Genomic DNA, 23,987 nt, shown 5'->3' on the forward strand with positions numbered 1-23,987 from the left:
TTTTGTATTTTTAGTAGAGACAGGGTTTCACCATGTTGGCCAGGCTGGTCTCGAACTCCTGACCTCAGGTGATCCACCCACCTCAGCCTCCCAAAGTGCTGGGATTACAGGCATGAGCCACTGTGCCCAGCCTAAGAACAGCAATTTTAAACAAAGAAAAATGGAAGGAAATTATAAAAAGCTAAAATTAATGATATACAAAAGAAATATATAAAGAGAATATCAATAAAACCAGAAGTATGTTCTTTGAAAAGGCTAATACAATTGACAAAATTCTAATGAGACTAGGAAATAAAAAAAGGGAAGGTACAAATAACCAGAATCAGAAATGAAAAAAGATTGTCAGAGAGGTGACTAAAGTAGGAGGAAAAATTTAAAAACAAGAAAAACAAAAAGAAAAAAAAAGAACCATGACTAGAGCTCTCACAGATATTTTAAAAGATAGTAAAAGATTTTATGGACAACTTTATATAAACAATTTTTTAATGTTTAGTTTAAAGGAATACAATACTAGAAAAACAACTACTTATCACAACTATTGTAAGAGGCCGAAAACTGTAAAAGGAAAACAAGTTTGAGTAAAACAGAAATTTGAACACTGGTGATATTTGACTATATTAAAGAACTATCTTTTAAGTGTGATGATGGTGTCGCGGTTGTGTGTGTGTTTTTTAAGTCCTCACTTTTAACAGATTCAAAGTGAAACGTTTATAGATGAAATGATGAAATGAATTTTGCTTCAAAAATAATACTTGATGCTGCAGACTCTGCCCTATGCCTGTACATACACAGCATGGTAACTTTGTTAATATTTAGGGTTAACACTCGCCACCTCAAAATTTAAAACAAAGTCAACCAAACAACAAAAATCCCTCACCAACTCGAGTCGCTCTCCTCCTCTTATCAGGGCAAGGCTGAGAGGCCCCTAAGTGATCCGGATAAGCAATCAGAGACTGTCCCTCACCTGAGGGCCTCAGGCCTTTCCCTGCCATTTCTCCTGGGAACCAATCATTGAGCTTGGCGTTGGACCTGGAACCAATCAGGGATCTCAGCTCTGGGGCCTCCTCTCTCACGTCCGCGCAGGCTTGGCGACGCCATGTTTCAAGGGCAGCGCGGTTGGTTTTGCCGCAGCGTTAGCCGGGATCTGAGGCAATTCTGGGGTAGGAAGCTGAGTGGAAGCAGCGGGTTAGGTGGTACGGGGAGCATCCTCCTCTCTCTGATGCTTTGGGTCCAGGGTGCTTGATAGGTTCACCCCGTGCTCTTACCTCCACAGTGGCTGAAGGGGGGACGATCAGTGACCCGCGAGCCGCCGACTTCTTGTTCAGCTGTGATGCCTCGCACCCAGACACGCTGAGGTACTGAGGGCCACCTGGCAGCGCCACTTATGTTAGGATGAGCCGGGAGTTAGGGAAGGAAGTTGCAGTCCACTAATACTGATGAGGCGGGGCGCCGTGCCGGACACCTATAATCCCAACTGCTCGGGAGTCTGAAGCAGGAGAATTACGTGAACTCGGGAGGCAGAGGTTGCAGTGAGCCAAGATCGCACTCCAGCCTGGGTGACAGAGCAAGATTCCATCGCAAAAATTAAATAAGATAATAAAATAAAATAAAAAATAAATAAATAATATTGACGATAGGGTGAGGCTGGAAAAGGGCAAGTTTTCGATCCTAGATTTGAGGGAAAGAAATAGACAACCACCTTTCCTGTCTGCTGCAGTGTCACAGGCTTCTCCCTGGTCCTCAGGCCTCTTCCTGAATTCCAAGTGTGTGTTTCCAGCTGCCTCTTCTACACCTGCGTGTGGTGCCTTGAAGGCCCCTGATATTCAATGTCTAAATCAAATCTTATATCCCTTCATACCTGCGCCAGGGCCTGTATTCTCCAAAATTTTGAATAACAACCCTATGCCATGAAACAGTCAGTGGCCGAATACCACGAATTAGATCCCTGTAATTGTTCTTCATCCTCACTGCCACTAACTTAGTAGCACCTTAATTCCCTTTTGGACGGGACTATCAAAATAACTTCCTAAGCTGTTACTGTGCCTCGAATCTGTTCCCTGAGATCCCCCTTCGCAGGGCTGCAGATTTTGTTTACAAACCAGACATCAGATCAGGGCCCTACCACATCCTCCTTTCCCCACTCCCCCCTCCACCCACCGATTTCCTACAGATTTAGATCGTGTCTGTGCCTACCTTGTTTATTTCCCAGTTTTTCTCACGCCTTCCGTAGCCCAGTCAACCCGAACTGCCATTATTGTGCCTTCACGCATGCCTTTTTCTTGTAATGCTCTTCTTATCTCCACCTGTAGAAAAGATGTTGCTTTCTATATGTGAAGGTTTTTCTGACTGCATGAGCGCTCCTCACCTCAGGATTAATTGATCCCTATTTACAGCAATGACAATGGATAAGACCCATAGGCTGCTAGCTCAATCCACTGTTGATGCCTAGTAAACACGACCGTTTTAGATCAAGTTTTCTAATTCATATGGTCATTAACCAACCCTGTAAAGCTGAGATGTGCCAGATATAGGCCCCCAGAAAGTAGTATCTTTTGCCATATGTTTTTCCTTCCTTGCCAGAAAAGGACACATAGATGTATGCATCAATGTAGTCGTCTCCCTACTTCCAGTTATTTATTTATTCTTTTGAAAGGTTGAATACATTCTTGTTTCATAACCTAAAATATTTCCTTTCTTTCTCCTAGAATATATCAGAGCCTTGATTACATAGAAGATAATGCTACAGTTTTTCATGCCTACTATCTCTCTGCAGTAGCTAATGCCGAAATAAAAACCTCGGTGGCTTTGGGTCATTTCATTCTTCCTCCTGCTTGCCTGCATAAAGGTTAGCAAAGATCATTCAGCCAATCCCTGTCAGACAGTCAAATCCGGCTAATCTCTGTGAAACAGCCAAATTCCACTGTACTTATTTTGTTCTCAGTCACATATTTTTAAATTTTGTATCTATTTAACATAAGTATTATTACCCAATTCTTGATATGTAGCTTGCCTATCCAATAGATATGTGTTCATCTCCAAAAAGACAGATTGAAGCTGAGTACATATTCCCAGTGAGGAGAGTATTAAAAAGAAAAGAAAACAAATAACTTAAAAATTATTTCTATAAAAGAGCCATTAGAAACCCCAGAGATTTGGTTCCTTCCATAGTCAATGTCCTGGTGAAACCTACTTATAACACTAAATTGTTCTAAGTGGTTACACAAATAGATTAATGACTGGATAGGGGAATTGATTTTAAAAACTACTTGTGCCAATCAGTGAATACCCACCTTCAAGGAGCTTCTATTGTAGAATGGCTGTGATTTAATTTATCACTCCTATTTACTTACATGATTTTAGATTATCACTCCTATTCTGCCTTTGAGTTTGGCATCATATATTAACATGTATTTAAATTTTCAAAAATCTGTTTTAAATGAAAACGTGCTTCTTTTTAAAAATTAAAAGCATACCTTTTTTAATCTGCCTATTGTCTAGTAGAACCGTGAGATGCAAATGTGAGCCACATATGAATTTTACATTTTCTAGTAGCCACATTAATAAGAATAAAAAATAGCTGGGTAAGGTGGCATGCACCTGTAATCCCAGTTACTCTAGAGGCTGAGGTGGGAGGATCCCTTGAGCCCCCGAATTTGAGGCTGCAGTGCACCAGGATCACCCCTGTGAATAGCCACTGCATTCCAGCCTAGGCAACATAGTGAGACCCCCTTCTCTAAAAAACTTAATTACATAATTAACTGAGTATAATTAATTTTAGGAATGTATTTTATTTAACCTAATACATCTAAAATATTATCATTTCAATATATAATCTATAAAAATTGAGATACCCTACATTCTTTTTTTGATACTAAGTCTTCAAAATCCTGTATTTATTTTATACTCACAGCACCTCTCATTTTGGATTAACCACACATTTCCAGTGCTCAGTACCTACATGTAGCTAGTGGCTGCCATACTGGACAGCAAAAGTCTAGAGTAATACCACCTATTTTGTCCTTTTGGCTACTGCGAAAACTTTTGAGATCATTGAGTTTGGATGATGACATTGTCCTTTGACATGTGGACCATTGTAGAATTCCTGTACTACCATGTTATCTAGACATATTGTTCATCCACCCTTCTTTTATATCTATATCTATATATCTGTGTCTGTATCAATATCCATAGTTATATAGACATTAGATATACATCTAATATATCTAATGCATTATATAGATACATATGCATTATTATATATAGATATATCTATATATGCAGATGTATATCTATATATGTATACATATATACATCTAATGTATAGCTAATGATACAGATATAGATACTGATATATATCTAATGTATATGTAGATACAAATATAGATATAAAAGAAGAGTGGATGAACATACCTCAATTATATATATATACACACACACACACACACACATCTAATGTATATAGAGATACAAATATAGATGTAGATATATTCTAGCAGGAAAAGTCTACAACAATGATTAGTAAAGCGTATTAGAATCATCTGGAGAGTTTCTTAGAAAAGCAAATTCCAGAGCTCCTCCTTAAAGATCTGATTCAATAGGAATCTGCATTTTAACAAGTGTGTTATGTGATTTTGTTGAAAATAGAATAACACTGGCCTAGAAATTTCAGACTTTAAGCAAAATTCGGAAGGTTTAAAAAAAAAAGTATTGGATTTGTTTTTCTCATCACAGAAATAAGAAGAAAAATTGGTAGTTTTATTTGGGAACAAGACCAACATTTTCTGATAGAAAAGGTAAGAGTAAATTAAGGTACTTGTTTAGAATCGACAGTTTCACATTTTCTGAAAGCGAAGTTATCTTAAAATGTTTACTTGTGACATGTTAGCACCAGTGAGTCAGATTTATTTATTTATTTATTTATTTATTTATTTATTTATTTATTTCGAGATGGAGTCTCACTCTGTCTCCCAGGCTGGAGTGTAACAACGCGATCTCGGCTCACTGCAACCTTTGCCTTCCGGGTTCAAGCGATTCTCTTGCCTCAGCCTCCCAAGTAGCTGGTATTACAGGCATGTGCCACGGTGCCCGGCTAATTTTTGTATTTTTAGTAGAGACGGGGTTTCACCATGTTGGCCAGTCTAATCTCGAACTCCAGGCCTCAAGTGATCCTCTCACCTTGGCCTCCCAAAGTGCTGGGATTACAGGCGTGGGCCACTGTGTCTGGCCCAGATTAAGAAATTTAAACGGCATGCTGTTATTGAATATTATTTGATTCAACTTTGTTTTATAGTAGTACATTAGTAAAGTTGAGATTATTTTGTATAAATAAAATTATTCCCATAAGAAACTTGAAAATTTGCTTCTGTTAGTAATAAGAAGAGAATAATCGGTACATAGTATTTACCAGTTCTTTACTGCCAGTGTAGATTCTGATTGGTTAATTTCTGTGATGTGCTGCTGTTTGTTCGATGTTTTGGATAACACCTCTCAATAAATGTGTACAAGAGTCTGTCTGAACCTATTCTGGTTCGGAGGCTGCCTGATTAACCATAAAAAGAAAAAAAAATGTGTACAATACTGGAAAAATAGCTGTTTTGTAGCTTTTGCCATCCTGCCTCAGATTTACTCATGCTTTTGACTTACTTCAAAATCTTTCAGTAATAGCCAAATTTGGGAACAATTGAGCTTTAAAACGAATAATGACAATAATGGATTATAATGTGTTAGGTAAAAAGAATCCATGTGCTTGCTTCAGCGGCACACATACTACAATTGGAACAATACAGAGATTAGCATGGCCCCTGCGCAAGGATAACACGCAAATTCGTGAAGCATTCCATATATATATATGATACTCCAAAAGCAGACATAAGGAAAAAAAGGAAGGACAGAAGGAAGAAATGAAAGAAGGAAGAAAATAAGGAAGAAAAGGGTGGGATAAGGAAAATTTTCCTTTATAAACTAGCAGCTAGTAAATATAGAAAGAAAGATAAAATCGAAAATCACCATTTTTAAAACACTCAGTATAATAATTGATTTAGATAAGGTCATTAATGGATTCTAAACCCATGATCTCAAATTATCACCCACAGATTGGTTATTAGTTCCAAAGTTAAACAGTGTACCTTTACAATGGAGAGATCTGGCCGGCACCACTTTAACTTAGCAAACTTAGCATCACCAATATTGGAGAAACCTTTCAGTATGTTCAGTCCGATATGATATAATAAATACACAGTATTTTCTGTGTAGTATTCTTGTTCAAAACACTTCACCCGAATTTAATTATGAGTTAACATTCAGACAAATCCAGAATATGGACCATACCACAAGACAATTAACTGACCTGGACTCTAACATCAGTTAATGTCATCAAATACAAAAAAAGGCAATAGGACCATAGTAGATTAAGAGACATAAAATAGAGGAATAAAAGACATTTGGAGAGCAATTGGGAAAATGTAACAATGAACTGTATAATAGGTGATACCGTGTTACATTTTATTTTCTTAAGCGTGATAGTGGCATTGTAAAGATAAAACAATGTATATTTTTAGAAAACACATGCCAGGTATTAGAGAGTGGAAATGTCATATCTGCAAATGTTTTCAAGTGGTTCCACAAAAATAAAAAGAGAGAGGAGGCACTCAAGGTGTCGGAAATGTTAACACTTTGTGAATCTAGGTGAAAGATATATGGTATTTATTGTACTATTCTTTTTTGTTTTGTTTTGTTTTTGAAACGGAGTCTTGTTCTGCCACCAGGCTGGAGTGTGGTGGTGGGATCTCAGCTCACTGCAACCTCCACCTCCTAGGTTCAAGCAATTATCGTGCTGCAGCCTCCCGAGAAGCTGGGATTACAGGAACCCGCCACCACACCCAGCTAATTTTTGTATTTTTAGTAGAGACAGGGTTTAACCATGTTGGCCAGGATGGTCTCAATCTCCTGGCCTCGTGATCCTCCCGCCTTGGCCTCCCAAAGTGCTGAGATTACAGGCATAAGCCACTGCGCCTGGCCTATTGTACTATTATTTAACCTTTTGGTAAGTTTGAAATTTTTCACAATAAAGAGTTAGGGAGAAAATCTTTCACTTTTATTTTTTATTTTGTTTAAACTTTAAACCCACAGCCACATCATATAGAAAAACCTTACAGTATGTCCAAAATCAGGCTATCAACATATATTTTATATTTCTGTCATTAATTTGCTTTTTCTTCCCAGGGCATCATCATCTGAAAATAATAGTTCTTTCAGCTTTTTTCTCTAGGAGGTAACAGTATGTTGTACTAAGGACTGAATATCTAATCTTTGACTTTTCACAGTGTTTCCAGGAATGTGAGCAGTAATGCAATGGTTATTATTTGATGGTAATTATTGACTCTACCAAAACTTTAGAGTTTACAGATCACTAATTTCATCATTTAGCTTTATACATGAGAAAACTAAGGGAAAGAAAATATAATGACCTGTTTTAGTACACGTTGGCAGATATTAGCAAAGTGGAGCTAAATTTTCTCAGCTCTAACCCAATCCAATGTTTTTTCTACTAAAAAATTACTAGAACATACTTGTATGGATGTTGACTCTAGAAGTTATATTACTACATGATAAAAAAGTTTGTCAATTCTTTCACAATATTGGTTGGTATGAGTATTAGCCAATTATAATCATGTAACCATAGTACATATAAGTGGAAGGTATTCATCGAATGGCAATAACAAGGGTAAATCTGGGGAGCATTATCATTATTATTGTTTGGAGTGGATTTAAGTTTTTATTTAAATATAGAAACTTCTTAATAGTGTCTGGGCGCGGTGGCTCACACCTGTAATCCCAGCACTTTGGGAGGATGAGGCAGGCTAATTGCCTGAGCTTGGTAGTTCGAAACCAGCCTGGGCAACATGGCAAAACCCCGTCTTTACTAAAAATACAAAAAATTAGCCAGATGTGGTGGCTGGTGCCTGTAATCCCAACTACTTGGGAGGCCGAGGCAGGAGAATTGCTTGAACTCGGGAAGTGGAGGTTGCAGTGAGCAGAGATCATGCCACTGCACTCCAGCCTGGGTGACAGAGCAAGACTTTGTCTCAAAAAAAAAAAAAAAAAAAAAGAAAGAAAAAGAAAAGAAAAGAAACTTCTTAATGGTATATAAAAAAGATTATGTGATAGACACCAGTATCTAAGTTGCTTTCACAAAATATTTAGGAAAAGCTTAACATACATTGAGTTATTTTATATCTTTACAGCTAAATACTTCACTGTCCTTTTGAAGGAGAAATATAATTTGTTCAGCTTATTTTACAGTTTTGATTTGTAGCTCACAGGAAGCCCAGGAATCCTTAAGTCAAGGATTTTAAGAAAGTTTAAATTAGTAGCAAGTTTTTTTGTTTCCTTATTTTTGTGACTAAAAAGTAATATAACCACATTAGAGGAAATTTCAATAATTGAAAGGAGAATAAAATCAGTCAAAGTTTTGCTTATCTGACATAATCACAGCTGGTATATTTAAAATTCTCGTCTTCTTTATGTGTCTCTAAAAATATATAGTATAATTATATGTGTGTGGACAAAATTTTATAAATTTTCTCCACCAAGCTAGATTGAGTGGACTTAAATGTGTAAATATTTTATGGCTTTTGATATATATATATTGCCAGTTTATTTTTCCTTTTTAGAAACATTACTGATTGAATCATTAGTATGATGATTTTTTTAAACTGTGATTTATTTTTCTATCCACAGCATGATGAAGTAACACCAAATGAAATAAAGATCCTTAGGGAAAACGGTGAACTAGCAACAGAGCACAAAAAAGAATTATCCGAAAGGTACTGAATTCATAAACTTCACTGATACGCAATTCAATGTAGACATCTGTGAGCACTGATTGTGTGCTTATCTCATTTAATTTTCAGTTTTCCTATGAGACTGATAGCATTATAATCATTCCCATTATACAAAAAAAAGAGATCTATGATTAGAAAGATAAGCAATTTCGCCAAAGTCTTACAAACTTTTATTAAGTAGGGGAGAAGCAGGATTTGAAGTGAGTCAGAGCCCATTCATTTAAGTGTCAGTAATTAAATACTATACTACGTATTTACTATGTAGCATACTGTTCTATCTCATAGTATGATACACTATACTGTCTCTGCAGAAAGGAAACAAGGACTTTATGTATGATAACAGTTAATAAATTATTTTAAAATTATATGTTTCTGTGTGTGAAAACCCAATCATCATGCTTATGAACTACAAAAGAATCTTAAAATACATTTTTTACTTGGAAGGAAATACACTACATATTAGCAGTAATTTTATTAGGATGAAAACTGGTGAGTGATTTCCCCTCTTCTTTCCAAATTGCTTGTAATATATTACTTTGGTTTAAGAAATTAAATTTAGACTGGGTGTTGTGGCTCATGCTTATAATCTCAGCACTTAGGGAGGCTGAAGCCGGATGACCGCTTGAGCCCAGGAATTTGAGACCAGTATGGGCAGCATACGGATACCCCCATCTATAAAAAATTTAAAATACTAGCTGGGCATAGTGGCACATACCTGTAGTCCCAGCTATTTGGAGGCTGAGGTGGGAGGATCACTTGAGCCCAGGAGTAAGCCGTGATCACGCCACTGCACTCTAGCCTGGGAGACAGAACAATACTCTGTCTCAAAGAAAAACAAGAAATTAATTTAAAAAGACAAACAAACATGGCCTTGCCATTATATTAGGACCAATTTATGAGAGGCCTTCTCATTGCAGGCTTATATATGATCTAGTTCTAGTTCCATGGTTTCCAATTCAGTTGTTTTTCAAATATTCATAGGGAACATTGATTCTTCAGAAGTGTATGTTTTATCCTCCAAACCTGTGGCCGGAGTCAACCTAAAAGTGGAGGCAGGGGAGTCCCCACAAGGGAGTGCCCCAGACTGTCCCAAGTTGTGGTCAGTTGGGATTCTAAAGAAAGAACCACTAAGTAGAGTAATCAGTCTAAAGCATTTATTGAGGGAACTTGCAGATTACTGCACCAATCCTTACAATGGACAAGATAAAAGGGGTGTTCTACCTAGGTATATCCACAGTGAGGGGTTCTGGGTATGGAGTTTGTATGAGGGTTTAAGGAATCTGGCTCAGGGCTGAGGCCAGTTTCTTTCAGTGTTTTGAGCAGCAACCTAGATACTTTTATCAGTCCCTGGAAATGTTTAAGGTCCTGGTTTGAGTTCAAGCCCGCTGGGAGAACCCTGCACTGGGCTATCTCGCAGAGCAGTCAAAGCACTCTGTGATTTTTGGTCAGGACACGGAAAGGAAGCCAGGAGTAGAATCGGGGGAGGGAAGGATGGGACTGGGGTACCCTGCAGTCTGGTATTTAGCTACTGTAATAAAAATGATCAAACAGTAGTTATTAGTCTTCAAAATAAAAAGTAATGATGTAATTTATATAATTTTTCAAGTTTTTCTCCCATAAAGGCTAATTTCCTTAGTATACAAACAGGTATTACAAATCTGGGAAAAATACGTCCAATCCAAAAACAACAAAAATAGACAAAGAATATGAATAAACCCTGGGTAGGTGTCTACTTCGAGCCTTTTCTTTGTGGAAACAGCAGAGGGTGCAGTGTGAACATAGATAAAATATACCCTCAGTTTCCTGCTGGAGCATTTGTTAGCATACTACTAGGGACATTGATTTTTTTTTACATCATACAAACTTGATGTACAAAAAATCAGGCAGTACAGAATTAGTATAAAATCCTAATTTCTCCCAAATCCTCTCCCAGTAATAACCTTCATTTTTTGTTTTTAATTGAGACAGAATCTTCCTCTGGAGTCTAGAGTGCAGGCTGGAGTGCAGTGGTGTGATCTTGGCTCACTGCAACCTCTGTCTCCTGGGTTCAAGCAATTCTTGTGCCTCGGCCTCCTGAGCAGCTGGGACTACAGGCACATGCCACCCCGCCACACCAGCTAATTGTTTGTGTTTTTAGTAGAGATGAGGTTTCGGCATGTTGCCCAGGCTGGTCTCAAATTCCTGGCCTCAAGTGATCCACCTGCTTCAGCCTCCCAAAGTGCTGGGATTACAGGCATAAACCAGGCCTAGTCGAAAAATCTTATTTGATATTATGATGTGAAATGGCAGCATATGGCATTTCATTTTGTTTGTTTAACACATTTATTTATTTATTTACTTATTTTTGAGACAAAAGCTTTTTCTGACCCCCAGGGCTGGAATGCAGTGGTGTCATTTCAATTCACTGCAACCTCAACCTCCCTGGTGAGAGATCCTCCTTCCTCAGCCTCCCAAAATGCTACTAGAATTACAGGCATGAGCCACCACACCTGGCCTACAATTTGTTACTTTTATGACACCTCCATGAACATCTTTTTAAAAATAAATCTTACTCTACTTTTTTGATAGTTTTCTTCATGTAAATTCTCAGATGTGGAAATTACGGTATAAAGAGGAGTTTTTTTCTTTCTTAAACACCTTATATTTATTTATTTATTTACTTAATTGTGTGTGTGTGTGTGTGTGTGTGTGTGTCTGCATGTGAGTCAAGATCTTGCTGTGTCACCCAAGCTGCAGTGAGATGGCATGATCATAGCTCACTGCAATCTGGAACTCCCGGGCTCAAGCCATCCTCCCACCTCAGCCTCCTGAGTAGCTAGGACCGCAGATGTGTGCCACCACACCTGGCTAATTTAAAAAAAAAAAAAAAAATTTGTTTTGAGACAGGGTCTCATTTTGTCACCCAGGCTGGAGTACAGTGGCATAATCTTGGCTCACTGTAACCTCTCAACCTCCACCTTCTGGGTTCAAGCAATTTTCATGCCTCAGTCTCCTGAGTAGCTGGGACTACAGGTATGTACCACCATGCATAGCCAGTTGTTTTTGGTATTTTTAATAGAAATGTGTTTCTGCCATGTTGGCCAGGCTGGTCTTAAACACCTGGCATCAAGCAGTCCACCCTCCTAGGCCTCTCAAAGTGCTAGGATTACATGTGTGCCAACTTGCCCAGCCTAATTAATTTTTTTTCTTGTCAAGATGGCATCTCACTATGTTGCTGAGGCTGGTCTTGAACTTCTGGGCCCAAGGTATTTATTAATTAGTATAGTAGCAGGTCAGGCATGGTGGCTCACACCTGTAATCCCAGCACTTTGGAAGGCTGAGGCATGAGGACAGCTTGAGGCCAGGAGTTCAAGACCAGTCTGAGCAACAGAGAGAGACCCAGTCTCTACAAAAGATAAAAAAAAAAAATTAACTGGGTGTAGTGGTATACTCCTGTAGTCCTAGCTACTTGGGAGGCTGGGGCAGGAGGATTGCTTAAGCCTAGGAGTTGAGGTTTGCAGTGAGCAATCTGTGGTCATTCTACTGTGCTTCAACCAAAGTGAAACAGTGAAGCTATGTACCAAAAAAAAAAAAAAAAAAAAAAAAAAAAAAAAAAAAAAAAATAGTAGCATATAACTGTTTCTTAGAATATGGAGCTGGAGGGTATTCTTTCATACTAGAAATAAACTACATAATATCATACAGTACGTTCAAATGCATGTACTAAAGGACTCTCCAAAATTTTAATCAATATCTACGTTTAGTTTGTTAAATAATTTCTTGAGAGAACCACTGAGAGATAGTGTCCTTGTGATGAAATGATAAATCTCTTCAGAGTTAAGTCTTATAAAGGAAATTTTGATTATGTTGATCCAAGTAATGCAGTGGTGGCATATTGGTTAAAAGGCAAAGTTTTACTTTTTTTTTTTTTTTTTTTTCTTTGAGACGGAGTCTCGTTCTGTCACCCAGGCTGGAGTGCAGTGGCGTGGTCTCGGCCCACTGCAAGCTCCGCCTCCTGGGTTCACACCATTCTCCTGGCACAGCCTCCCGAGTAGCTGGGACTACAGGCGCCCACCACCACGCGCGGCTGATTTTTTTGGTATATTTAATAGAGACAGGGTTTCACCGTGTTAACCAGGATGGTCCGACTTCCTGACCTCGTGATCCGCCCGCCTTGTCCTCCCAAAGTGCTGGGATTACAGGCATGAGCCACCGCGCCCGGCCAAAATTTTACTTTTAATTTCCCTAAATGCTGTCTCACTAGTGTCAGGAGGGATTGGGAATACTCAAAATAATCTTCCAGAGAATTTCTGCCATAAGAGTGTGTGCCCTCATTAGGAATGGCTCTCTCATTATCTGTCCGTGGTTGGAGGACTGCTTTCTCCGATAAAACCTTTATATCTCCTGGTAAAGGGGAAGATGTAGTATAGCAAAGAGCTTTGCCATTTGGTGAGAGAAGGGGATGTCTTGTACATGTTGCAGTAAAATTAATCATGTGCAGTTTTGTGCCATCTTTGCAAGGGTCTTCAATGCATCCTACTGAGGTGCAGGCTGTCTTGATTGAAGTTGGGGTTTTCAGTTTTCTTAATAGTTCAGCTAGCACTTGAGTCACCAGATATAAATTAGACATTTATCTCCTCAGTTGCCAGTATGCATTCTGCGTATTATCACTTCAAGTTCTTACTCTTCAGAGATCTCTGCTCTTTAGATTGTCTTCCTGATACAGATAGGTTTGTTTGGTTTTTGAGTGGTTCTATTTTGAGATCATTACATTCTTTCCTCATCAACTCTTGTTCCAAACCATGGATCTTCAGGTCACAGCTTAACTTTTCCACCTCCCAGTTTGATGAAGGTAGATTGAAATTCCTCGTCACCAGCTGAGTTTCCACCTTTGTCCTTAGCTAGAGTTCTACTTCTTTAGATTGCATCTGTTCATTCAGTAATTTTAAAGATTCAGACTTGTGTTCACTCATTTTATCTGATTGGCTTTCTAAATTATCTCTATCAATGCAAATGTTTCAATATACATAATAGGCCTTATTTACTTGTTGCTATTCCACAAAACTTGTTTCTCCATCTGATTGAGCTCCTGTAAGCTTTTCTTCCAAAAATCTAATTCTTTTTTTAACATAAGACTTCTCTTGAATCCTTAAGTCCTTTTTTGATGTCTTCATATGGGCAAAATGGGAAGCAACAGAAGCATCTCCTCAATATGTTGAAACTGGAGTTGCTGGGATTTTTTCACAAGGTAGCGTACAGGTATCACCTTCTATGAGTGCATCCATGAGAGCCCGAAACCAGGCTACTTAGGGCCACCACCGAGTTTCCGTTCCCTAATGTTTAGAAACAGCCCCAAACAGATCGAGTTGCCAGGGATCACCGCGGGTTCTGATTTCCTTGAAGATACCTCCACTTTACCAGCGAAAGCAGCCACTCTGAGTTATTGAATTGAGGGTATTGGTCTTATATCTACCCATTTGGAATTCCTTAAGATTCTAAGGATATTTTAATCGATTCTCTTGGCTCTTCAGGGTGCATAGTCATATCATTTGTTAATAATGAAAGTATTCTGGCCGGGCGCGGTGGCTCACGCCTGTAATCCCAGCACTGTGGGAGGCTGAGGCAGGCGGATCACAAGGTCAGGATATCGAGACCATCCTGGCTAACACAATGAAACCCCGTCTCTATTAGAAATAGAAAAAATTAGCCAAGCGTGGTGGCAGATGCCTGTAGTCCCAGCTACTCGGGAGGCTGAGGCAGGAGAATGGCGTGAACCCGGGAGGCCTGAGCATGAAGTAAGTCGAGACCGTACCACTGCACTCCAGCCTGGGCGACAAGGTGAGACTTATAAAGTAATGAAAGTATTCCTTCTTTCACAATATGTCTTCCTTTTCAAATGCCCCCCCCAACCTCTTTTCCCTTTTTCTGTTATTGTTTGGCCAGAATTAAATAATGGGTGGTCCCTGACTTTTCTGGGAACACAATTTTGCTTTATTTGTAGGATTTCATCCTAATGAGTAGTTTCTTTTGGGAGAGTTTAAATGAAATGGAAGTTTTTTTGTTTTTTTTTTTTTGAGACGGAGTTTCGCTCTTGTTGCCCAGGCTGTAGTGCAATGGCGCAATCTCGGCTCACAGCAACCACTGCCTCCCAGGTTCAAGTGATTCTCCTGCTTCAGCCTCCTGAGGAGCTGGGATTACAGGTGTGCGCCACCATGCCCGGCTAATTTTTTGTATTTTTAGTAGAGACAGGGTTTCACCATGTTGGCCAGACTGGTCGGGAACTCCTGACCACAGGTGATCCACCTCCCTCGGCCTCCCAAAGTGCTGGCATTACAGGCGTGAGCCACCGCACCCAGCCTTAAAAATGGAAAATAAAGCCTTTGCTATTACTCAGTGTACTTCTAGAGTTTTAGGAAAATAATAAATTTAAGGATGACTCCAATTTTTAATTATTGAGGTTATTCTTTTTATACAATTATATTATTAGTTATATGTGGTCTAAGTATAGTAAACATTGTCACTTTTAAATAGTGACTGTTCAAAAAGACATGAATGAAAATAGGATCTTTTAGTTGAGATCGTTTTAGCTTTTTTTTTTTGAGACAGAGTCTCGTTCTGTCATCTAGGCTGGAGTTCAGTGGCGCCATCTCGGCTTACTGCAACCTCCACCTCCCAGGTTCAAGTAATTCTCTTGCCTCAGCCTCCCAAGTAACTGGGATTACAGGTGCCCACCACCACACCTGGCTGATTTTTGTATTTTTAGTAGAGACAGGGTTTCACCATGTTGGCCAGGGTGGTCTCAAATTCCTGACCTTAAGTGATCCACCCACCTCTGTCTCCCAAAATGCCAGGATTACAGGTGTGAACCACTGTTCCTGGCCACCTTTTAGCTTTTAAAAATTAGAATATAATTTTTTTTTTAGATTTTATAATTGTATAATTAGAACATCAATTTTTTTCTTTTTTTTTGAGATTTAGTCTTACTCTGTTGCCCAAGCTGGAGTGCAGTGGCACAATCTTGGCTCACTGCAACCTCTGCCTCCTGGGTTCAAGCGATTCTCCTGCCTCAACCTTCCGAATAGCTGGGATTACAGGTGCATGTCACCACACCCAGCTGATTTGTATTTATAGTAGAGATGGGGTTTTACCATGTTGGCCAGGCTGGTCTTGAACTCCTGACCTTAGGTGATCCACCTGCCTCAGCCTCCCAAAGTGCTGGATTTACAGGCATGAGCTACTGAGCCGGGCCTAGACATCAGTTTTTATTTGTTATAGTAAACTGTGGAAGTACTAGTTAATAGAGGCCCAATTATTTGAACACTAACAAATATGTTGTGATCATTTAAAATAGAATCTACTATGCTTTTCTTTTGGCAGATTTAATATTACATATGTATATGTGTATTTTGTCTGAATGTATAGTATTGCATTAGTGTACTTTCAGGGGTATTGAGAAAAAGACCCAGGACTCTATAGACTCAAATACTTATTTCGTAAAGTGGCCAAGAACACCAGAATATCTATATGGGGTTTTATATTACTTAAAAGCACAAAAGAAGTTCATAATTAACATTTTCCCCCATTAAGACTGAAGTCTGATCAAAGGGCAATGAAATTACTATATATGTGCTCACTTTGACAGCACATATACCAAAACTGGAACTATTCAGAGGTTAGCATGGCCCCTGCACAAGGATGACATGCATATTTGTGAAGCATTTTATGTATTTTTAAAAAATCACTATATATATTGCCTGGAATGAGTTCTCACTTGTAAAACAAATCCAAATATATACATATGTGGTGTAATATACTATAGTAAATGTAAATATTTATTATAAGTATTTATAAATATATTTTAATATAAATGTAATACATATAGACATATATAATATATATATGTGACTTTGTATATGTTTTATTTTACAGCCCAGAAAAGCATTTTATAAGAACTCCAGTTGTAGAAAAGCAGATGTACTTCCCTCTACAGAATTACCCAGTTAACAACATGGTAACAGGTAGTTTAAAATAAAATTTACAGTAAACTCAGGTAGGGAAGAAAAGGGAATATTGTGTTGAATAAAGCTGTTGTATTTCAAATGCCTAGAAAGTAGAGCCTTCTCTATTAAGCATGGTAATGGAGGAGACATCCTTTACATACTGAGTAAATTACCTGCAGAATTGACCCAGGAATATGCTTTTATATTTTCTGTGCTAAAACAATGGTATCAAGGTAGGGTGACCGCATGTCCCTATTTACATGTGGTTTATGCTGTTGTTCTGGCATTAGTTTTTAATTCTCAAGTGTCCTAGTTTGGAAGATAAATTATATGAACAGCCCCAATCATAGTTTCTTTTGAGAATCTGATGAAACACAGGCCCCTTTCCTTAGCATACACACATACAAACATAACACACATATTGCCATTCCATTCAATATCAAATATATAAGTCTTTTAAAAACCAAACAAAAAACATAACACACAAACTTTACATATAACTGTAAAAGGCTCACAGATGCCCAGAAGCCTATACATGGATTACCTAGGTGTCCGTGGACTCCATATTTGGGTTTCCTATGCTAGTGTCCTACATAAAGAGAAGACAACTAACCACAGCTGACATTGAGAGGGTAGAACCAAGGGGACCAACTGAAAAGTGGCCATTGGGGTTTGAATTGTGTTGAGTGAGATGGATATTTAGATACTTTGATCTGAGTAGTATTCAGTGGAGTCATTGATAACAATTTTAAAAATAAAGATTTTTTAAAAAATTGTTTTTAAAAGAGCAATTTTTAAAGTATGGGTTTTTGAACACTTATTTAAAAAATAATTTGTGTATTCATCATTTTCTCTTTATTTAGCAATGTTAAAACTGCCTCTTGCAGCTAGTCCAGTTTCCTAGATCCTAGATGTCTTGCCATATTACTATCCCTGTTCATTTGGACTTACCAAACATTTATTAATATATTTAAAAGAACAATGATAAATATTAAAATCAGCCATAGATAAGGACATATACCTACATTTGGACATGTGATAGTGCTGCTTTATGTATTATTGCTGGATAAAGAAACAGTCTGATTGTTCAAAAAGACATAACAGTGTAACACAAAAACAAATTTTTTAAAACTATTTTAAAATTACAATTTTAAAAGTATAATTTCAATCTGTGGTAATACTCTATTGTGAATTTTATTGGTAGAACTAAAGTAAAAATTTTTAATGTTTTTATTTGCTCAATTGGATAAATTTGCTTTTTTGTATTTCTGCATTAAATAATAGCAATTTCTTGAAAGAAATCTTCATTTTTAGAGGTAATTTATTTGTTTTTAATTTTGATGTGAAATGACAAGTACTTCTCTTTTTTATCATGCCCATCTGCTTGCACAGGAAGGAATAACTTCTTGTTGGAAAAAATCAGCTTGTGTTAATTAAACACTTAGTGACTAAGAGTTCTAATTTAGGCTGTGGTATCAATTTTTGAGACTAAAACTTGACTATCTCTTCCTCGGAATGGGTTGGGTTCAACTCATTGACTATTAAATTTCCGAAAATAGAATTAATTGTGGTCTTTATTTATAGAAAATACAAGTTGGGGCAATAGCCTAGAACAGGGTTTCTCACTTTTGGTGCTACTGGCATTTTAGGCCAGATAATTCTTTGTTTGGGCGAGGGTAGGAGAGTGTCAGTCCTGTGCATTATAGAATATTTACCTTGGCCTCTGCCCACTAGATACCAATAGCAGCACAAATCTCTCCCCCAGTTGTGACAACCAAAAATGTCCCTAGACATTGCCAAATATCCCCTGAAACATCAAAAGATTTTTTGTTTTATTTTCAGCTTTTGACTGGAATTAAATTCTCTCAGACTAATATCACTTGTTATCACCCATGATAAGAAGTTCTGATTGACAGTTACATATGTGATTAATAAGAGTAAGAAAGCAATTACTAATAATTGTAAATACTTTGCTGGCAACAATTTTCAAATCAAAAGGTTCTGATAATTAAAAGTTTGGAAATCTATAATAGATGCTATATTAGTTATTTATTGATGTAAATCAAAGTGCTCCGAAACTTAGCAGCTTAAAACAATGAATATTTATTTATTTATTTATTTATTTATTTATTTATTATAGAGATGAGGTCTCACTGGGTTGCCCAGGCTGGTCTCGAACTCCTGGCTCAAGCAATCCTCCTGCCTTGGCCTCCCAAAGTGCTGGGATTCCAGGCATGAGCCACTGCCCCTGGCCCAGTGAACATTTATTATTTCAGTTTCTAAGGTCAGAAATCCAGGAGTATCTTAGCTGGGTACTTCTGTCTCATAGCCTTTTGTAAGGTTGCAGTCAAGTTGTCAGCTAGAGTGCAGTCATTCCAACATACAACTGGGACTGGAAAATCCACTTCAAAATTCACTCAAGTGGTTATTGGCAGGTGTTGGGTCCTTGCTGGATTTTGGCTAAGGGCTTCAGCTCCTCACTAAATGGGCCTCTCCGTAAAGACTATCCACAACATGGTAGGTAGTTTGCTTCCCTCAGCGTAAAAAATCCAAGAATAAGAAAGAGCATGTCCAAGACAAAAGCCTTAGTCTTTTTTACATCTGACTCTCAGAAGTGACATAGCATCACTTCTGTCATATGCCATTGGTTATACAGATCAAACCAAGTACAAAATGGTAGTGGACTGTGAATATCAGGAGGTGGGGATCAGTGGGGACCACTGAGTGGCTGGCTATCACAGATGCATGTGGGACTGTCCACCAGGAGTGCCTTTCTTAGGAATTCCCTTCTCCTTCTCCCTCCCAGTTTATCTGAATAACACAGGAACAGACATTTTTTTAAACATGAGCTTACTCCCCACCCTCAACATTTGCTTTGAGAGTGAATGCCTGATTTGAACTGGGCTAATGGCAGATCTTCTGGATTTTTAGATATGGAACATAGCAAATCAAGTCATTCTCATTTAGGGGATCAAAAGTCTAAGATGTAAAACTTAGGAGCTGTCATTGGCCATATTTTCTACCATGAAAAGAAAGCCAACTTGCTTCCAAAAAGGAAAATGAGGCTAACACATAGAGAAAAATTTGAGACCAAGGTTGCAGTGAGGTGTGATAGTGCCACTGCACTCCAGCATGGGCAACAAAATAAGACCCTGTCAAAACACACACACACACACACACACACACACACACACACACACACAGACCAGGAAAAAAAACCCCCTAAAAACTTCAGACTGGTTGAGAGCGATCGTAGCTGGTTCTAATTAACTCTGAGTCCTAGCAATATGCCTGCCTTCCTCACAGCTCGGATGATATGGCAATGTCCTTCCAGTAAACTCCCCTTTTGTTTAAATTAGTTTAAATTAGGTTTCTGTCCACTTCATCCTAAAGTCCTTACCTATTCAAAAATTACAATAATCTATTTCTGATGCTATAAATATCCTATCCTTCTTATACTTACAGGAATATTTTTTTACTAATGTAGTAATTTTTAAATTCCTATCCTCACACATCTTCAGAGGTTTCACACAGTGTATGTGTGCAATTAACTAAACACTAATATTTTTCTGCACTAGTTTATTTTACACAGATACATAGCCATTAGGCAAAGATTATGAACTCATATAGTAATAGTGCTTGAAGAGCTCCTAAAGTAAATGACCATGATTAAAATATCTTTAAAGATACTAGTCAATTTTATATGCTTAGATTCATAGTTAATTTATTAACTGTGAATTTATTATTTTTTATTAGAAATGATTAAACAGTATGCATGGATATCCTGTTGATCTTGATGGTACAGTGTTCTAAATTCAGTCATCCTTGAGCTCTACCAGAATTTTTTCACACAATATTTACTTTTAAATTAGATTTCAATTTTAGTAAAAGCCACAAACATTTGTGTTACACATAAAATGTAATCATTTAAATAGTAAGCAATTGATATCAAATTAATATTGCTTAGTGATAGAGTCCTTAAACCGTCTCCATTCTAGGCAGTGTTTTTTTATATGACTCATATCTATTTTGAATAACTAATTGACATCAAAATTACTCTTATCCATTATCTTTGTTGACTGAGCAGTAATATCGATTTTTCATTATTTTTTTAATCCTATTCCAGTGTTAGCAGTGCAGGAAAGTGTTACCTGCTGAAACAGGGAAGATGAACTCTTTGCACTGTTAGTAGCTGGTTGGATGGATAGTTCTAAGTGATTACCCTCTAAGCTAGATACACTTCCCAGTTATTTTGGTCTAAGTACTTTTATGTTCTAGCCCCAACCTAGACATCACAATCTCAATAGTCAAAGCGGCTTTAATCTACCTTTTAATCTCTTAAAAGGTGGCAGAAAGTTGTGGGAAGGGGAAGAGGAGGTGTTCCCTGATAGTTATAAGGTTTCATGGAACATCTTCTCACTGGTATTATTTCTTCTTTTTACCTCTTTTCTAAAAACATTCTTTAGACGTCTTAACTCTAATAAATCAAAGACACTGAAAAGCAAATAGTATGAGAGGGTTTCAAGTATATATCTCTATATATTTTTTATTTTATTTTGTAGGTTATATATCAATTGATGCCATGAAGAAATTCCTTGGGGAGCTACATGACTTCATTCCTGGAAGCTCAGGGTATTTGGCATATCATGTTCAAAATGAAATTAATATGTCTGCTATAAAAAACAAATTGAAGAAGAAATATTAAATTAAATTGTAAATATCTTGGCATTTATTTTCTATAAAATATTATCGAGATGTGCATAACGTAAAATGCTCCCTTTTGGTACTGGGGGATAGAGAAGTGGGAAAGAATTTTTCTGTTTCTCAAAATATGTCTTTAGGAAATTCAGAATCATTTTGGTTCTGTGTTTTCACATTTGGGCTGGACTTTTTTTTCCCTAGCTTATAACAATATGTTCAAATATTCTCAGTGCACAGTTGTTAAGGAGTAATTGTCATTAAAATATATTTCATGAGAAGTCTCAATCTCAAACTCTCCATTTCTCAATCCTCCTCCTCCTCCTCTCTCTCTCTTTCTATTTCTCTCTTTCTCTTTTCCCTCTCTCTTTTTCTCCTCCCCTTCTCTCTCCTCTTTCTCTTTCTGTCTGTCAAATGCTCTTTTGGCTTTAACATTCTATTAATTATATTTTTTCTAGATTGAATACTGTGAATGCTAATTTTTATGATTCTGGTCATCTTATTTTGATTTAAAAAATCAGGATGCTAGCTGAGTTCAGAATTACTGTTTCTGACTTGAAACATATGGAGAAAAATATTTTAATAATTCATATTTCATGTTGGATGGTTTCTCATAATAAATATTTGAAAAGTGACTTAACATAAACAGACTATGAGTGTTATGTCTTGTTAGATGAACCTGCAAGTCACCTTAGAATCACAGTTCTAGAAAGGACCTTAAAGAACAAGTCCAGTTCACTTATTGTTTTTAATGAGGAAATAAGGATCTTGAGAAGATGTCTTACTTAGGGGGACTAACTGGGGGCCAAAACAGAATTGGAACACAACACTCTTGATTTTCTAGGCAAATGCTTCCCTACTCTCCCAAAGAGCATATGCTGTAGCTTCTGTGCCAGGTATAATAGGACTGCAGATCCACAAAGCAGACCCAGAAACAAGCCAACATGCTTGTCTTTTAAATAAGCTGAAATAGTGAGAGAAAAGAAAAGGAAAAATCAGTTAGGCAGACCACTAAGGCTAGTCCTCGGAGAAACAGCCTGAAAAAATCACAGCTACAGGCATAAATAGAGCAACCTGGGAAAAAACCAAACTGCAGCTGCACTGATAAGAAAGCAAGGCCCAGCATAGAGCCTTTGTTCTTTGTGTGATTAGCAGGCTTTCAGGAAAAAATTTCCTCCCCTTTTCAGGCATTTACGTGGTGGGCTCCATGGGAACTTGCACAGGGAGGTGGGGGACTTACCTAAAACAGACCCACAGTTATACAAACAAGAGAAGCTGCACTTTGTGCTTACCCAAGACATGCACAGATAAAGAGAGTTACACAGACAGTTTCATAGATAAGCGAAGTTACACAAACAGCTACAGAGATGAGGGGAGTTTCTCATAAAAGCTTTTGGATTCATCTGTGAAAACAGCAGCCCACTCGGGTCCCCTCTCCACCGTGGAGAACTTTCTTTCTTTTGCTTATGAAACTTTCGCTCCAACCTCACCCTTGTGTCCAGGCTCCTTAATTTTCTTGGTTGTGAGACAGTGAGCTCAGATAACACCTCAGACTACGAGACCATTGACCCTAGACAGTTTGATTAGTATTGAGGTGTAGTGATTTCAAGAAGGCCGTTCGTTATCTTTATTCATATGATCATGCTATATAGAGTTTGATTGGTTTATTACATTTTCGTGACTTGTAAATGATAGTGTAATTTGTGAAGCTATCATCGTAGAATACCAGCTGTAGAATTATGTAAAGAAAATGCAGGCCAGGCGGGCGGTGGCCCATGCCTGTAACCCCAGCACTTTGGGAGGCTGAGGTGGGCAAATCACAAGGTCAGGAGATCGAGACCATCCTAGCTAACATGGTGAAACACCGTCTCTACTAAAAATACAAAAATACAAAAATGAGCCAGGCGTGGTGGCGGGCGCCTGTAGTCCCAGCTACTCAGGAGGCTGAGGCAGGAGAATGGCTTGAATGCAGGAGGCAGAGCTTGCAGTGAGCTGAGATCACGCCACTGCACTCCAACCTGGGCGACAGAGCGAGACTCTATCTCAAAAGAGAAGAACAAAAGCAAAGAAAATGTACACTTTTTTGTAGTGCTTTGACCATTTGGATATATGTGGGCCCTGGCCCTGGCCCTTCTCCCATGACTCAAATTTCATAATACAAAATTTTAACACTACTTTTGGCATCAGCATTTGAGAATTATATTTTTTCCATATAACTTTTCCTTATTTATATTCATATCTGTGGTTAAGCTCTTCTGATCTTATAAATTACACAAAACAACAGAAAGACAAAAACCTTAAATGTTAATTATCTTTCCCTGAAACGCATTTCTCCTGAATACTTTATCATAGTTACATACCATTGATTGTTTCTTGTACAGAAACCAAGCCTGTCTAGATCTTAAATTAATGACTAAGAGGATTAAGTAAATTTGCACCAAGTTGCGTATGTTGGAATTTCTTGAAA

General features: G+C 37.8%; 1 protein-coding gene, 1 long non-coding RNA gene, 2 other non-coding genes and 1 pseudogene across 4 annotated transcripts in view; 3 read left to right on the forward strand and 2 right to left on the reverse strand.

Moving 5' to 3' along the window:
- Positions 1-1,061: 1,061 nt before the first annotated feature.
- Positions 1,062-23,987, reverse strand: part of LOC140710458 (uncharacterized) — a 79,540-nt gene continuing 56,614 nt past the window's right edge. The window contains exons 2-4 of the long non-coding RNA XR_012091479.1: positions 2,194-2,303; positions 1,266-1,552; positions 1,062-1,168 (exon numbers count right to left, since the gene is read on the reverse strand). This is a non-coding gene — a long non-coding RNA (uncharacterized lncRNA). The remainder of the gene's footprint in view (positions 1,169-1,265; positions 1,553-2,193; positions 2,304-23,987) is intronic.
- Positions 1,065-22,166, forward strand: TERB2 (telomere repeat binding bouquet formation protein 2). Its single transcript, XM_008016771.3, has 7 exons — positions 1,065-1,160; positions 1,274-1,355; positions 2,706-2,845; positions 4,732-4,793; positions 8,740-8,825; positions 16,752-16,840; positions 21,385-22,166. The coding sequence occupies exons 1-7, from the start codon at positions 1,097-1,099 to the stop codon at positions 21,525-21,527; spliced, it is 666 nt and encodes a 221-aa protein (XP_008014962.3). The 5' UTR covers positions 1,065-1,096; the 3' UTR covers positions 21,528-22,166.
- On the forward strand, positions 5,743-5,846 carry LOC119628274 (U6 spliceosomal RNA). The gene has a single exon (XR_005244563.1). It is a non-coding gene; the product is annotated as a U6 spliceosomal RNA (small nuclear RNA).
- LOC103245709 (5-azacytidine-induced protein 2-like) lies at positions 12,587-14,025 on the reverse strand (annotated as a pseudogene).
- On the forward strand, positions 16,449-16,552 carry LOC119628145 (U6 spliceosomal RNA). Its single transcript, XR_005244459.1, has one exon. It is a non-coding gene; the product is annotated as a U6 spliceosomal RNA (small nuclear RNA).

This window comes from Chlorocebus sabaeus, chromosome 26 (genome assembly GCF_047675955.1).
Source record: "Chlorocebus sabaeus isolate Y175 chromosome 26, mChlSab1.0.hap1, whole genome shotgun sequence".
NCBI classification, from domain to species: Eukaryota; Metazoa; Chordata; class Mammalia; order Primates; family Cercopithecidae; genus Chlorocebus; species Chlorocebus sabaeus.

Coding starts and splice junctions, on each gene's coding strand:
- TERB2 (XM_008016771.3), top strand. CDS start 1,097: ATGTTTCAAGGGCAGCGCGGTTGGTTTTGCCGCAGCGTTAGCCGGGAT. Junction 2,846..4,731: donor TCCTGCTTGCCTGCATAAAG/GTTAGCAAAGAT, acceptor TTCTCATCACAG/AAATAAGAAGAAAAATTGGT. Junction 4,794..8,739: donor AACATTTTCTGATAGAAAAG/GTAAGAGTAAAT, acceptor TTCTATCCACAG/CATGATGAAGTAACACCAAA.